General features: G+C 52.1%; 1 protein-coding gene across 1 annotated transcript; it reads left to right on the top strand.

The window, feature by feature from the left end:
• Positions 1–3,967: 3,967 nt before the first annotated feature.
• On the top strand, positions 3,968–8,995 carry LOC148218171 (uncharacterized). Its single transcript, XM_088157970.1, has 2 exons — positions 3,968–4,048; positions 6,819–8,995. Exon 2 carries the CDS (start codon positions 6,846–6,848, stop codon positions 8,001–8,003), a length of 1,158 nt encoding a protein of 385 aa, XP_088014096.1. The 5' UTR covers positions 3,968–4,048; positions 6,819–6,845; the 3' UTR covers positions 8,004–8,995.
• Positions 8,996–16,599: the final 7,604 nt, after the last annotated feature.

Raw genomic sequence — 16,599 nt, 5'->3', positions numbered from 1 at the left:
GGATGCTGGAAACGCGGATAGAAGGACTCCACTCTCGCTTCGCAGCAAAGGCCACGTCTCATTCAGGCAAGCACACAGTCATCCCCACCAAACCACACAGATACTCACAGTCCGATGCTCCTGTCTGGCTCTTCGTGCACGAGAATTACAGGTGATTTTGCCGCGGTCTTCCGGGGAGATTTTCCTTGCTCAGTCTCTATGGTGCGGGACGTCGATGGGTCCCGAGAATCACTGACGAACCGGGGCCACAGCAGTGGGGCGCCTCCCCGAAATCGCAGTGCCTCTCAGGGCTCCAAGGACGTCCCGGGTTTTGGCACCAAATTGTTATAAATGAGAGACAAAAGTCTCGATATTCAGCAAAATTTAGATTGCTTTATTTGATATGGAAAGAGCAAGCAGCGCGCTGGGGAACGCGAGGGGTCACCGCCCACTCCACCCTCCACCCAACCTTGGTTTGCAGCCTCTTCTTATACTGTGGGTTCTCGTTGTACAGAAATTCACAAAGCCTTTGGGTGATAATCAGTCACAGATAGCCATCCGGTCCTTCTAGATAACCACCAGAGAAGTTCTGGGAGTCTGGTCCTTGAGATAGGCAGTATTGATTAGACAAAGGCAGGAAGGGCTTTTTGGGAAGTCTGATTTTGTAAGGTGGTAGCTGATACAACTCATTTGGAAAACATAACATAACATATTATATAATGTAACATAATACAACATAATATGACATAACAAGGTGATTTTAAACAGAATTATTTTATCATATAATTTCCATTATCTAGTGTCCATGCTTCACTTCAGAGCTTAGTATACTGGTTTTTACAAACCCCAATGCTTTTGTGATTAACACGAATCTTTTATCAATTATCACATCAGTCAAATCCAAAACAGTGGGAACATTCTGACAAGTCTCCGAGAAAATCCTAATTTATTTAACACTAATGCTCCGAAGAAGATCAGGTCTTAATCTGTAAACACATTCCTGGTAGTCAGAGGCCATCTCACTAGCAGAGGGGAGAAGCTTCCTGCAGATGCAAGAGCCTCCTTGGTTTCATGTGACTCTTTCCTGCTGCAAAGCGTGGGGGGTTCCCCACTGGAACAGGGACAGCGTTCTGGGAACTGACTGTAGGCTGAACACAAGTGGCTCCAGGACACTTCCTGCTGGGACACTTGCCTCTGGGAACAGCTTCTTGGAGAAGTCTGGGCTCCCCTTTTTACTTCCAGGCATTTTCTGCCCATCTGCATCCTCAGGGATGAGGCTGTTTGTCTCATAGCCGTGGCTCTGAGGGAGCAGGGACGCCTGTCCAAAGGGCTGCCTCCCTCTGCACTCTGGCTGCTCTCACCCAGGCTCTGGCAGGGGTGAAGGCTCTTGCAGAAATATCCCAAGGCTGGAGATCTTCCTCACCCTGCTCCTCCACTGCTGATGCCACAGAGTTCCCTGCACATAGGAACATCACCTTTTCTTCTGCAGGAACCTGTTCAGCACAACACCAAGGGTCTTCTCCTGTGGCACCACCACAGCATCCTTAAAGCCATGGACTAGCAAGTGACAGCTCCTGGAAATTGCTGCTGTGTGTCTGGCTGTAGGAAACCCCCTCTAGAACGCCCTTGGTGTCTATTTTGGCTTTCTGGACTTTGATGGCCAATCTGCATTGATTGCCAGCGAAAATCGCGAGGGTGCGGCGTGAGCAGCGGCCGAAAGCGCTGAGCGGGGCCATCAAACCCAGCCCAGCAACTCCCGGCGTTCGCCAGCCCAGAGGTGGCGCGGACAGCGCGGCCGAGGGTGGAGAACCAGCCTGGCTGTGCGGGAGGGCTCTCACGTGGGAATGTGGTTCTCTAAGAAGGCCATAACTAAATGCTTGCATGGGGATTTTGGCTTCTGGAGCAGTGGGGTAGGGCAGTTGTTGGTTCCTACCCCTCCATCCCATGATGATGTAAGGGGTGAGGGATGCCATGTGTGCTGTGCACTGGCAGTGATCCTCAAGAAATCTTCTGAATCCTCTCTTTTAAACTAGTCAAGCTCCTGGAAAAGATGGGTCCAAAAAAAACATGCTCAGTTTTGTGCCCTCCTGCCCTTGTGGGGTGAGGGGCAGGAGGCAGAGGTCCAGCTTGGTCTCTGTTTGACCTTTCCTTTGAGACAACACTGTCTGCTCCCACCACAAAGGCACAGAGGGTGCTCTTTGCCCCCACCAGTGGGAAGTAGCTCTGCTGACCCCACTAAGAGTGCTGGAAGATTAGTCTGTGAACTAAACAGTTGAATATTGCCTAGAGGGGGGTAGCAGGCAGTAGATGTGCCACCATTCTCTTTCCAGGACCCCACGGGGAGTACTAGAACAGAGGTCTGTGAGGCTGAGAGGTTGAATATTGCCTGGGAGGGTGGCACTGGATGTGACTGGTCTCATGTGGGCACTGGCCTGGCCTTTCCTGTTTGTGCAGAACAAGCTCACTGTTCACCGCGGGTGTTCTCTTTCCAGCACAGATTCTCTGTGTGTTGTTTGCACTGGGAGGGAGATTTCTAGGTTGTCTTTTGTTTCTTCATTAAAGGCGAATGATGGTGGGCAGAGCTCTGCAGAGAGTGAGATGAAGAAAGGAACAGGGTTGGTTGTCCCTAAGAACATGAGAGGAGAGGAACAGTCCCATTGTCCCCCCCCGAGCCTCGCCAGAGGGAAATAACCAAGAAATTGTCCCCAAAGACCGGGTTTTGTGAAGCCTTGTGCTGCCTGCAGGAATGCGGGACCTGTCTTCGAGTATGTGTGTGGGGGAGGGTTGTGAAGTAAGAAGAACTTCTAGTGACATATTTTAACTAACTGTAGGCATGAACTGTGCCACAGTGTCCCACCCATACTCCCCTCTCCTGTCCCCATCCCCACCGTGTCATGATCCCACAGAGAGACCCACAGGGGGGTCGGGGCCAGGAGGGCTCTAGAAAAGTGCAGTGCACACGTGTGCCAGTGTGCAGAGCTCTGTGTGCACACACAGACACCGAAGTGCACACGTGTGTCAGTGTGCACAGCTGCACACACGGATATTTTCTAGCGTGTCCAGATGTAAGAGTGCCCGTCCTGCTTTGCACAGTGTCCATGTGTGCGGGTGTGCACAGCACTGTTCACATCTGTGCACTGCTGTGTACACGTGTGTGGAGTCTGTGCACAGCTCTGTGCTTGTAGGTGTGCACAGCTCCGCAAGGGTGAGCACGGCTCTGTGTGGGACATCCGTGTGTCAATGACACTGCACGTATTCGTGTGCACGAGCTCTCTAAGGACAACAGGTCTTGTGCTTGTGGGCAGGTGAGCATTAGTGGAGACTGTGCCTATGTGGGTGTGTGTCTGTGTGTCTGTGTGTGTCTGTGTGTCTGTGTGTGCCCGTCTGTAAGAGCCAAAACGAGCTATGTGGGGCTCCAGACGGCTCTTTAAAATGCTGTTTTTTGTATCCAGATGATACCGCAATTCACAGGTCGTGGAGCCTTTTCAGCCACAGCTGTAGGTTCGTCTGAAGCTTCTCTAGTTCTGGTTACAGTGCATTGTATACTTTCCATTACAGAGCATCCTTTACTGTTACCTATAGCCTATCCTTACTACTAACATTACCATATTCATGTTACTATTGTCCAATCACCAAAGGTTAGTATGACACACTTTAAGCTCGAAGTACTTTTTCAGTTTTCTTGCACTGGAAAATTCTGAGATCTTTTCTCTACTTGCCACACCAGCTTTCTTGTTTGTCTGTGAAAATCTTTTTGCTTGTTAAGAACATCTTTTGTTTGAGATGGATTTATCCTTTGCTCTAAGTCATACAAGCCCCGTCCCCCTCGCTCGCTCTTTGTCTCCTGGTGGCGGCGGCCCCGGGGCCGGGCTCTCCCCGGCTCTGCCCAATCAGCGCGCGAATTCGAGGAGTGACAGCGGAATCAGCCAATCGCCGCGAGGGGCGGGCTCTGCACGCGGCACGGACTCTGCTCCCTTTGCCCGAGCTCCGCCATTTCTCGGAAACCTCGCCTGAGGAGCGGGCAGGAGGCCAAGGAACCGCTGCTGCCCTGAACCGCCGGGAGCTCGGGGTGAGCGGGAGCTGAGGGCGCTGGGAGCTGGGGGTGAGTCCGGGATGGAGCCCAGACCCACCTGCAGCCTCGGCAGGAGCCGATGCCGGAGCAGCGCTGGCTCGTCCCGGTTCCTGTGGGTAGCACAGAGGTAGCTGCCCTTGTCTCTGGGGCTCTACGGGATAATTCACGTGGCGAGAGGTTTGTGTGCACAAAAGAGACAGAGGAGTCCTGTAAAAGTCACTTTATTCATGAACAAGGGGAGAGGCCATGCGGCATTTGCCATGCGGTCTCTAAAACGCAGCCGCCTTTTTATCCTCATTTTCCCGGCCGGATCTCCCTCTCCCTTTCCCCACTGCCTGAGGTACTTGGAGGGTTCAGACTTCGCGATCCGCCTACTTCATGCCCTCGTTAATATGCACCCCTCCTTTTGTATAACATCCGATATTCCCGGCTCTGTTAAGTGTTTCTCCTTCTCGAAGTTCAGGAATTGAGAAGGATCTTGGCTGAGCAGTTGTCCGTACCAATTAATTTTCTGAAAATGATGGTTTGTCTTGTTACTTCCTTTTGTACAAATTCCTGGCCCTGTCTCCAGGCACATTCATCTTACTCTGTTCAAACCCTCTTCTCATTTTCTCAATAATTATCTTTACTAACTTTATTACCATTGACTTAGTCTCTTTTCCTGGATCCTCTTTGATTTTGGGATTATTCTCAGTGACCTCATTCCCTGTCCTTTTGTAGCCGTTTCTGGATCAGGAGGCCTGGCTGCCACCTGCGTCCCCTTGCTCACCTGCTGAATGAGCTGCACTCAGTGCATGGTAAAAAGATGAGAGTTGCTGCAGCACATCAGAGGAGGAACAGCATTCGTTTAACCCATGGTCTGCCAGGGAACCACAGAAACGTGTCCCATTCTCATCCTTTCTACATTTGGATTGGAATATGAGCTGTTTTCTTCTTTCCTTTGTTATCTGTTTCACCACTTTTTGGTTATCATCTGTTTGCAAATAGCAGTTTCAATCATTTAATTTTCCACAAACTCCTCTCCTTCTTTTAATAGATAATCTGATTCTATCCCATGGTGACATGTCTCATTCTTCATTTCCTTGGATTGGTGGGCAGTAAAGTCAGGAGCTGGAGCTGTCTGTTTAGTTATTATTTCGAGGACAGTTTTTAACCTAATTATGCCACTCAAATTATGGATGGATTTTTTTTGTCTCCTGGTACGAAATCATTAGGGCTTCCAGGGGCTGGTCCGTGGTGTTGTAGGATTTGTTCTGGTGGCCGTTCATCTTTTTCCCATTTTTGGGTGCTCCCTCCAGCCAGGGCTGCATCAATTGACCACTTTTCTCTAAATAATCATCAAATACTTGGATTCCCAACTGATTTCTCTGAACAGTGACAGCACATGTTGGACTGGGGAGAGGGATTATTCCCCCCTCCCACATTTTTCATGAAGTTTTCACAACGTTTTCCTTTGCTGTTTCCCTTTGCAGCTTAACCAGTTTCTGTTGCAGTCAGATATCCTCACTATGGGCTCTGCCTTTAGTTGTGCAAATTCCATCTGTGCAAGCAGGCAGAGCTTGGGGTGAGGGGTAGAGGAAATCAGCGAAATTCCTCTCCCAGGGAACAAGACCCTGGTACATGGTGCACACTTTGCCCTAACTGTGTTAATTTGCATTTCTAAAGCTCCTATCCTGGCTGTGCCTGGGTCCAATGCTTCTATTCCAGAGCAGTCATTGGGTGATCCACAAGTGCACCCCCACAATCTGCATTATTTTTTGCCATTTTTTTTTCCTTTTTAACAATATTTCTTAAATGTTTATGCATTGAAGCATCACCTTTAAAGCTTTTCTGGTATTGCAAAATCCACCCTAAACGTGAACATGGAAAAACCCATATGGAAATGTTGCCATCATTAAGAGCCATTCAAAAATATACACAAAAATTTCCAATGCAATCAAGATTTTCCTACTTCTTCTCCAAGGAGTAAAAATTGCTTGTCACATCCTTGGCCCAAACCTAACTGACAACACAAAAGTAGGATTATTCTCCACTAGATGGAGAATTACCAGGGTAAAAAATTTCACACACCAATTCCAAGGGAGATAATGGAATATCTGCCCTGGATCTGGCACTTTTTCTGGCCAAAGCCAATGGCAAAAGCCATAGCCATGGCATCTTGGCTTCTATCACCAGCTTCCAAAGGTGTTTCTTTATTTCCTGTTTGTTCTTTCAACCTGACCTGAGCTCTGGGGGTGCAAGGGCTTGTGAAGGTCCCATTGTATTCCTAAAGCAGCCATGGATGCACGTGGGAGGAGCAGGTGGGATTGTGCAGGAGAAAGAGGAATAATAGGAGGAAGAGTAGGGACACAGGAGTAGGAAGAGAAGAAACAGGAAGGAGCACAAGGTTCCCCCCTCCCTGTATCTGCAGCCTCTCCCCAGGCCTCAGGAGCATTGTCCCCATCGCATGCAGCAGGTGACCGGAGAGGGGGATCCATGATTTTCACATGGGTTAATCTTGGTATTTCTGAGCTTTATTTGGCTAAATGTTGGTGCTTTGGTTTTTTGCAGCAGTTGAATCTTTCTATTTTGGAGAGGGTTTTGGCTAAATCTTGGTGTTTGTGGGGGTTTTGATCTGCGTCATGATGTTTGGAGGATTTTTGGTTTGAATCTTGGTGTTTTGGAGGTTCTTACAGACACAAGATGCCCAATGAGTTCCTGAGTTGCACTTGGACAAGGAGGAACACCCAGCCCAACACACTCTTCTCTTGTTTTTTCCCCAAACCAGGATTTTTCATTCCCAAGGCATTGGCAGATGGAGGAGGAAAAGCCCCGGAGATCCCTCTTGAGGAGGGGCTGCAAACCCAGCCCAGGGAGCTGCGAGGAGGAAAGACCCTCCCTGAGCCAGGAAGGCGGCCGGAGATCCAGGCAGAGCTCAGAGCTGGTGGAGAAGCCTCCTGGAGGGGAGAAGCCCCACGAGTGCTCGGAATGTGGGAAGGGTTTCAGGTACAGCTCCCAGCTGATCCAGCATCAGAGGATCCACACTGGCGAAAAGCCCTATGAGTGTGGGGAATGTGGGAAGGGATTCATCAACAGCTCCAGCCTGATCCGGCACCAGAGAGTCCACACTGGGGAAAAGCCCTATGAGTGTGGGGATTGTGGGAAGAGCTTCAGGAACAGCTCCAACCTGCGCCAGCACCAGATGATCCACACTGGGGAAAAGCCTTACGAGTGTGGGGAATGTGGGAAGGGATTCAGAGACAGCTTCTGCCTGATCCGGCACCAGATGATCCACACAGAGGAAGGGCCCTACGAGTGTGGGGAATGTGGGAAGAGCTTCACCGACAGCTCCAGCCTGATCCGGCACCAGGTGATCCACACTGGGGAAAAGCCCTACCCGTGTGGGCAATGTGGGAAGAGTTTCAACTACAGCTCCAGCCTGATCCGGCACCAGGTGATCCACACAGGGGAAGGGCCCTACAGCTGCTTGGAATGTGGGAAGAGCTTTGGGTGGAGCTCCGGCCTGATAAACCACCGGCGCACCCACACTGGGGAGAGGCCCTACGAGTGTCCCCAGTGTGGGAAGAGGTTTCAGAGAAGCTCCACTCTCGTCAGACATGAGCGGATTCACACAGATGAGAGGCCCTTCCGCTGCCCCGACTGCGGAAAGAGATTCAACCGCAACTCCACCCTCACTCTCCACCGGCGCATCCACACTGGGGAGAGGCCCTACAAGTGTCCCAAGTGTGGGAAGAGGTTTCAGACCACCTTTAATCTCCTCGTACATGAGCGGATTCACGCAGAGGAGAGGCCATTCTCCTGCCCTGACTGCGGGAAGGGATTCAAGCAGAACTCCACCCTCACTGTCCACTGGCGCATCCACACTGGGGAGAGGCCCTACGAGTGTCCTGAGTGTGGGAAGAGCTTCTCCAGGAGCTCAACCTTGACCCAACACCAACGGAGTCACCACTAAGGGAAGCCCTGTGAGTGCCCCGAGTGTGGGAAGAGCTTCGTGCTCTGCTCCAGCTCCATCCCCCATGGGAGGATCGGTGTTGGATGATCCCCAGTGACCCCCGTTGGGCAGAGCTCTGGTGATCCCTGTTGGATAGGGGAAAGGGGTTGGAGAGATTTCTTTCCCTTCTCCTTGTGCTGCTGTGATTTGGTTGGTAATAAATTCCCTCGCTGTGCCCAGGCTGGCTCTGTTGTTCCCGTGCCGGTGCTCGGGGCGGGATCTCTCCTGTTCCTTCTCTCAACTCCCGGGGCTGTCCTCAGCCAATCAGAGAATGCGATGAAGAAGATTCAGCCAATGAGAGAGAGCAGCTCTGATGACTCACCGGTTGCCGGGCAGACTCACAGCACCCAGTGTTCCCCACCTGGGCAGGTGTAAGGGTCGGTCCGAAATTCCCCTCAATTTTGCCTCCCGACCGTCGCAAGGAGACCTCGAGGACCCCACCCAGGCTGACTCTGGACAATGGTTTACTGGCCGGGCCAGGTGGATGCTCGTGACTGTGTGCTGGTGTATTGTGTTCACTGGACTGTGCTGTTGTGGCACCAACCAGAGACTGTGTTGTACCAACTGAGGACTGCTTGTCCGTACTTGTCTCCTGCAGCACCACACAATGGTCCATAAAACTTCCCACCTCTTGGCCAGAGGCCACTCGCTTTGGAGAAGGACTATAAAAGAGCGACCCTCTGGGAAAGACCCTTTGAGATCTCTCCACTGATGAAGACCCCTGAGATCTCCCCACGGACGAGGACTCGTCTATCGGATGACCCGTGAGGACGCCCGTCTCATCTGTTGGTAGCTATTCTCCCATCCCTTCCTTTCCTTCCCCTTTCCCTATACTTTGTTTCCTATACCTCTCCCCTTTACCGTAACTGAATTGTTGGCATTTGATGAAATGCATTGCTGTTGTTGAATAAACTGATTTTCTGCTGTTGAATAAACTGATTTTGTCCCCTGCATTTTGCCTGTTTGCACCTTTGAGATCAAAAGAACCATCACGACCCCCACTCTGCGTTAATAGCGGATGGTGACAGCAGGGTCTGCAGCGGCTGCTGGGACAGGAGCTTTGTGGGCAGAGAAAAGGGGGTAACACTGAGCCAGGGTTCCCCAGGGGGAGCACACAGGCTCTGGAGGAGGGGGCCCACGACTCGTTAGGACCCCCTCTCACCTTCTTGCACAGGTAGAAGCCGAACTCCAGTGCCAGGAAGATGAAGCCCAGCACGGAGTCCCCAATCCCAATCAGCACCTTGGTGTCGACGGTGTCTGGCAACATCTCTGGGGGTTCACAAGGGTCAGAACCCCCCCAGACCTGTCACGGATACCCGAAACCCCTCTAAGCACCCTCCCAATTGCCTCCAGCCCACGTAGGACCCCTTAAAATCTCCTCCCAGTCTCTTTCCAGCACGACCAACCTCATTCCAACCCCTGCTTTTCCATTCCTGATCTTCCATCCCCTCCAGGCTCACTCAAATCCCTCCCAGTTACACCCAGCATCCCCAGACTCCCTCCCAGTGCCCACCAGGACCCCCGGAACCCCATCCCACCCTCCCCAACATCCTTCAGACTCCTCAGCCATTCTAGAACCCCCAGCCTTACTCCCAGTTTAAACCAGGCTATCTTAAACTCTCTCCCAGTTACTCCCAGCACACCTCAATTCCCCTACCAGTCCCCCCAATACCTCCCTCACTCCCCACCCGCTGTGGGGTCCGGGCCGTGCCCCAGTGCCGGCTCAGGGGGTGCTCCAGGCTGACGTGCTCCACCTGGAGCTGGAGCTGACCCCGTGCCGGGGGGAGTTTCCAGCAGCACCAGGAGCTGGTAGAAATCCAGTCTCTGTTGGGGACCAGGTCGGTGGCCACCACGTGTCCTGAGAGCTCCTGCTGGTCCTGGAACCAGCTCAGCTGGATGTCGGCAGGGTAGAAATCCATCAGGGAGCAGAGCAGGCAGCCGGGGCCAGCGACCCCATCCCCAACAAAGCTCCCACTCCAGCTCTGTCCCTGCCTGGGACTTGCCCACAGCTCCCCAAGGCCCTTGTCCCCATACAGGGTCTCTGCAATGCCCTGGCCTTTGCCCAAGCCAGCACTGGCCCTGAGCAGGATGTGCCCATCCCAAGGAATATGAGGAAGTTGGCACTTCTCCTAGAGCAGCCATTGGGATCTAATTGGACAAACAGAGGTGCCCAGTCAGGGGAGGGATGTTGGTCCTGTCAGAATCTCTGATAAGCCCTGTTTACCCAGGGCCTGAAGCACCAGGAAGACATTCAGACATCTTGGGCATCCAAGAAGTGAAAATCCCCTGAGAAGTGGTTCCTGAGAGCTGTCCATGGCTGTGATTCCCCCGCTGCCTGTTTTCTCCCAGAGCTTTCCCCGTGGGACAGCCCAGAGCTGTGGAAATAATGGGTGGTGTGGATGTGGGAAGTGCCACACCTGAACAATTCCTCAAGCTTCAGCCTTGTCTTGAGGTGATCATTTCCCAGTTCTCTCCAGTGTCTCCAGTGCCTGGAGATTCAAATCACCTGGCTATTTCCCAGGTTCATGACACCTCTGTCCTATCATATCCCAATTTTCCAATATTCCGGAGTCTCGTTGTCCCAAGAAGAGGGGGTCAGTCCATCTCCTGTTTCTCCGTGGGGCAGGAGGATGAACAGTGGCAATTCTGCTCAGACCCACTGGGTGAGTGGCTGGGGTCAGCTCTGGGGTGTCTGGAAGGAAAAACCCTTGGAGGGGAGGGGTACCGGGAGATGGGGGTTGTGGGGCTGGGGGCTGTTGGAGGATGGATTGTGTTGGAGTGGGGGTGTCCCCACAGGGTCCCCAGCTGCCTTTGGATCCCTGCCTGCCCCCCTCGGCCCCCCGGGTGCCCGGTCCCCTCCAGGGGCAGCTGCCCCGTGCAGGAAGCTGCAGGGATGCGGGGAGCGGGGCTGGATCCGTGCCACAGCCGGGATGGACTCTGTGCCAGGGCTGGGCTTGTGGCCAGGGCTGGGGGCTGTGCCAAGCCGGGCTTTGGCCTGGGGGCTGTCAGGGAGGGCGCAGGGAGGAGTCCCGGCAGGGATAAAGGTGCTCCTGCCCTGCTGCAGCCTCAGCCAGCACTGCCCAGTGCGAGAGGAAGATGAAGGTGGCTGTGCTCAGCGTGGCCCTGCTCTTCTCCATCCTGCTGTGCCTGCCGGCACAGGCCAAGGTGAGGCACCAGCCAAACGCTGTCCCCACACCCTGCCCTTTGTCCCCTCCCATCCCACCCTTTCGGTTTCTTCAGGAATTCCGTCCCTGCTTCCTCCTCTGTGTCCTCTCCAGGGTCCCCAAACGCCTCCCACTGACCATTCCCGAGGCCTTTCCTTCCATGTCTCCTCCCGTGAATCCTTTGCCTTTCTTCCTGGTCACTGCAGCGGGTTCCCCTTCAACAGTTCCCCGAGTCACCCCCCACCCTTCCCAAATCCTCACTCGGTCCTGTCGCTTTTGTCCCCACCCATCCTCGTTCTTCTGTCCCCACCCAGCCCCTCCCTTGCATTCCCATGTCCCTACCCTGCAATTCCTTTCTCCTCCCCTGTACCTCACACCGAGCCCCTTCCCCAGACCCAGCCCAGTCCCTTGGGCCCTCCATTGACCCCAGTTCAGTGTCTTTGGCTCTCCCTCCACCTCAAACAGATCTCCTTGGAGGCCCTAAATTCCCACCCCATCACCTCCACCCTGCTCCCTGTCCCCCCACAGCCCCACTGGATCTAATCCAGGTTAAAGTTTTGTTCTTGTTTCCCAGGCGCTCCTGGAAGGAACCCAAGATGATCTGCGGGAGGTGAGTGGGGTGCTGGGATTGGAGGGCATTCCCTCTGGGAATTTGGGGACAGTTGTGTCCTCCCATCCTTTGCTGGCACCGGGGCCATCCCAGTGCCCAGCGAGGTCTCCTGGTCTCTCTGCAGATTGATGTAGACGATGTCGCGATCCTGGAGACGCCCCTGGTGGGTACCACGAGTTCTGGCAGTGTCAGACCCTCCCGTTGCATGGCCACCACACCCCAGACCATCCCAGTTTGTCCCAGCACAGCCCAGTGAACCCCAACTGACACCCCAGACAACTCCCCTGCCCCACAGATCCTCCCCAGAGCGCCCCTTTCCCAGGCCCCCATTGCATTCCCATCCCTGTTCCCCCAGCACCCCCCTGGGTGACCCAGGACGCAGCCCCTGCCCCAGCTGTGCCTCTTGGCAGGACCCCAGGGCTTCTGGGCAGGAGCGCAGCAGCTCCTGCCCCCCATTTCCCCCCACAGGCCCCTTCCCCAATGACCCCTGTTCTTTCCCCACCTCCCAGTGCAGCCCAGTGTCCCCAGTGTGTCTCTAATGCTGTGTTTGTCCCCAGCCCCCTCTTGTTGAGAAGCTGGAGGCTGTTCTGCGGCAGAAGCGCCTGGCTGCCTCTCTGGGTGTCTAGGTGAGCCGTGCCTGCAGGGAGAGGGGTGGGGACAGGGCCCCTCTCATTTCCCAGTGGGCACCAGAGGTCACCTTCTGGGTTTTGATTTTTAGGATTGCAAGCTGTGGGGACACCATTGTCCTGATCCCCTCTGGTGGCATGAGGAGATGATCATCCCTGGAGGAACCCTTTGAGCCCTGGGCCATTCCCCCTGAATAATCAATAAACCCTTTGAGCAAAGCTTTGCTCTGTGTCCGTGTGTATTTTACAGACAAAAACCGCCCAAATCTCCAAGAGGTTTCCCCCAGAGGTGTTGTCTTGTCCCTGTGTCCATCTGCACATCCTGTCACTCTGTCACTGTCACCTCCCCACATCTCTGACCCTGCTGGCACCTCCCAGATTGGCACTGAACTCCTCCCTCCCACTCCCCACCATCAGGAATGACCATGGGAGGGAGCTCAGACCAGGAGCACCCAGGCCAGGCATGGATAAGGAGCACCTGGCAGAGGCAGGGAGAATCCCCCATTCCAGGGGGTTGTGGGGTGCAAGGGGGGCACCTGTGTCCCCTCCCAGCCCCAGGGCTACAAACCAGGGAGGAGATGCCTCTGCTGCCTCAGCTCAATCACTTCCCTCTGGCCAAGTCTCCAGCTGCAGCACAACCTCTAGAGGAGACTTTCCACAAGGAAGACAGAAGGAAGGAATTGTTTCTTCCCTCTCCCTCATCCCTCCCCCTCGTGCTGATTTTCTTGTCATCTCTTATCAAACCCAACAGAAAAGCGTCTGCAATGAGGTGTTTCTGAGGGTGAGTTCCTAAACAAGGCCAAAGGAAGGATTTCTGCCAGGGCAAAAGTGAGAAACATGGGATTTGGTCAGTTAATTTCTAAACACTGGAAATTCTGAGGCTACTAAAGCAGAGTTTGCAGTTGGAATGGTCCATTATCCATTATCCTCCCTCTTTCCACTGCTCATTTGTCACATCCCAACTCCCGAGGAGCAGATTATGGAAAGCAGACCTGCAGGGAGTGGTGGAGGCTTAAACCCAGAGAGAGAGTAAAACCCAGAGAGAAAATAATTCCAGTTGTTTTCTTGATCATAACTGTTGGAACCCTGGACACTGAGAGTTTTAGACTTTCTGTGCTGACAGACACTGACCCACAAGAAAATACAGTTTTTGACCTGAGGCTGTGGAGAAGGCTTCCAAAATTGATTGACAGAACTGGGATCACTGGTGTGAAGTTTAAATAAAAGTGTGTAATATCACATGGTGGAAATTTTGGAATTTAGGGTTTTAGAATATAGTAATATGTAGAAGGCAAGAGGGAGGTTTCTTTCTTTTTCACCTTCTTCTTCATGGGTCTAGGTGGGATCTTGTTTAATTGGATAGGCAATTCCTCGTTGCAGGTCACAGGTGATTGGTTATTGGTTTAAAAGTAAAAATAATTTTGGTGTTCATTCTTAATTGGACAGTTAGGCCTTAAAAGGCCTTGTAAAGACAGAGATACATCACCATTTTTAGCCTGTTAGCTAGAAGTGCTGTAGAACTCACTGTAATATAGATAAGAATTAATAAACATCTGAGTCCAAACACAACATACTGTCTCTTGAGCTTTTAATTCTAACTCTGGCAGAGGAAGAAAAAGAAGATAAAATGCAATATTAACAACCAGAAATAGCTCTGTACTCCATATGCAATATTCAGATGATGAGGCATATTGCTCGTTTTTAATGCCAAATGCCATTACTTTGGAAATTGTTCCTGGATTTAAAAAAACCACAGGCCAATAACTGACCCAGTTTGGCTCCTGTATCAGAAATCATTAAACCAAGATGTTTCCCTGCAGTAGAGAAGGCAGTTTGATTCCTTTTGTTCTGAGTTTGTCCTGAGTTCGTGACTTCAGATGAACTGGAAGGGTCCTGGCACCACAGAATGTGGCTGCAGTGACAAGAATCAAAGCCCCAAGTCACCATTAAATGCACTCGATCCACAGCTCCCATGGCCCAGCAGCAATTCCTGCCTCTGCCCCCTGCTCTGGGTCAGCCTGACGGGCTCGGCTCTGGTGTGCAGGGCTGGCTCCTGCAGGACACAGCGCTCGGAGCCGCTCTGTGTCCCGCAGCTTCGGCATCTCCGGCGCCGCTCCATTCCTGCTCCGCCGCCGTTCCCTTCGGCATCTCCAGCACTGCTCCCAGAACAGCTGCCAGGCCTGTTCCACTCTTTATCCACCCATTTGCCATTGATGCTCCATTGAATCACGGAATCACAGAATTGAGGTTGGAAAAGACCTTTGAGATCATCCAGTCCAACCAATGACCCAACACCACCTTGTCACCAGACCATGGCACTGAGTGCCACATCCAGTCTTTCCTTAAACACCTCCAGGGATGGTGACTGTTGGATCCCAGAAACCTGGGAGTTTTGAACTTTTTGTACTTTCTGATACTGACCCTCAGGAAAACACTGCTTTTGACTTGAGGCCTTGGAGAAGGCTTCCAAATTTGAATAATAGAGTTGGAGTCACGAGTTTGCTATTGGAATGAAAGTGTGTGATTCCACTTGGTGAAGGGTTTGGAATTTGGGGTTTTTAGAATATAGTAAGAAGTATGGAACAAGATGGAAGGTTTTAAGTGTTGTCTCTTTCTGTCTTCTGCTTCCTTCTTCTTCATGGTTTCAGGTAGTAGTTTCTGGTTGGACAGTTAATGCTGCACAGTGGGTCACAGGAGTTTGGTTATTTAGTGAAAAGTATAAATAACATAGGTGTTAGTTCTTTATTGAACTTTTTAACTTTAAAAAACCTTGTAGCTAGCTCAATACGCCTCCATTTTGCTGGCTTTTAGCTGGTGGCTAGACATGTTGCAGAATTCTCTGTACTTTAAATAAATTTATTAAACAACCAAGCCCAAACTCGAGAAAATTCACCTCCTTTGTGTTTTTAATGCTGTCTTTGACTAAAAACAAAAGAAAATGAAGACAAGGCACTAATTAGGTGGTGCAGTTACCCCATTTACAAGTGACTCCATCACTTCCCTGGGCAGCCCATTCCAATGCCCAATCTACCTTTTCTGTGAATAAATTTTTTCTAATGTTCAGGATAAACCTTCCTTTGGTGCAGTTAAGGCTGTGTCCTCTTGTCCTGTCCCTGTTCCCTAAGAGAAGAGCCCGACCCCCACCAGGCTGCACCCTCCTGTCAGGGAGTTGTAGAGAGTGATGAGGTCTCCCCTGAGCCTCCTCTTCCCCAGGATAAACATTCCCAGCTCCCTCAGCTGCTCCTCACAGGACTTGTGTTCCACAGCTTCTCCCCTGTTGTTCCACAGCCACTGCTCCTGTTCCAGTGCAGCTGCAACCCCTCCAGTGGTGCTGCTCCCACTGCAGTGCTGCTCGTCTGTGACAATGTGAGGACATTGTGACACTGAATGGAGACATAGTACTGTGGGGCAATTGTGACATTGAGGGGACAGATGGAACCCTGGGGCCATTGTGACACTGCAGGGCCTCCTGGACTTACAGGGCCATTGTTACACTGTGGGGACACATGGAGCTCTGGGTCCCTTGTGACACTGAGGACACACATGATACTTTGGGGCCATTGTGACACTGAAGGGACACATGGAATCCAGGGACGTTGTGTCACTGTGGGGACACATGAAAGCCTGGGGCCATTGTGTCACTGAGGGGAAACATGAAACCATGATGCCATTGTGACACATGAAAACCTGAGGCCATTGTGACGTGAGGGGAAACATGGAACCGTCGGGCCATTGTAAAATGGCAGGGTCTCTTGGAGCTATGGGACCATGGTGACACTGAGAGGACACATGAAACTGTGGCGTCATTGTGACACGGAGGGGACAAATGGAACAATGGGCCATTCTGACATTGAGAGGATACATGAAACTGTGGGGCCATAGTGATACGCAGGAGACACATGGAATTGTGGGGCTATTGTGACATTAAGAGCACACATGGAACCCTGAGCCCAAAGTGACACTCAGGGGACACATGAAACCGTGTGGATATTGTGACACTGAGGGGACACATGAAAGCCTGGGGCCATTGTGTCACTGAGGGGAAACATGGAACCCTGAGACCACTGTGACATGAGGGGACACATGGAACCATTGGACAATTATGACACGGCAGGGGCTTTTGGAACCATGGGTCCATGGTGACACTGAAGGGACAC

Source organism: Sturnus vulgaris, unplaced genomic scaffold, assembly GCF_052056855.1.
Source record: "Sturnus vulgaris isolate bStuVul1 unplaced genomic scaffold, bStuVul1.hap1 Scaffold_194, whole genome shotgun sequence".
Classification (NCBI taxonomy): domain Eukaryota; kingdom Metazoa; phylum Chordata; class Aves; order Passeriformes; family Sturnidae; genus Sturnus; species Sturnus vulgaris.
The sequence above is the reverse complement of the archived record's forward strand: the minus strand, read 5'-3'. Positions and strand labels throughout refer to the sequence as shown.

Coding starts and splice junctions, on each gene's coding strand:
- LOC148218171 (XM_088157970.1), top strand. CDS start 6,846: ATGGAGGAGGAAAAGCCCCGGAGATCCCTCTTGAGGAGGGGCTGCAAA.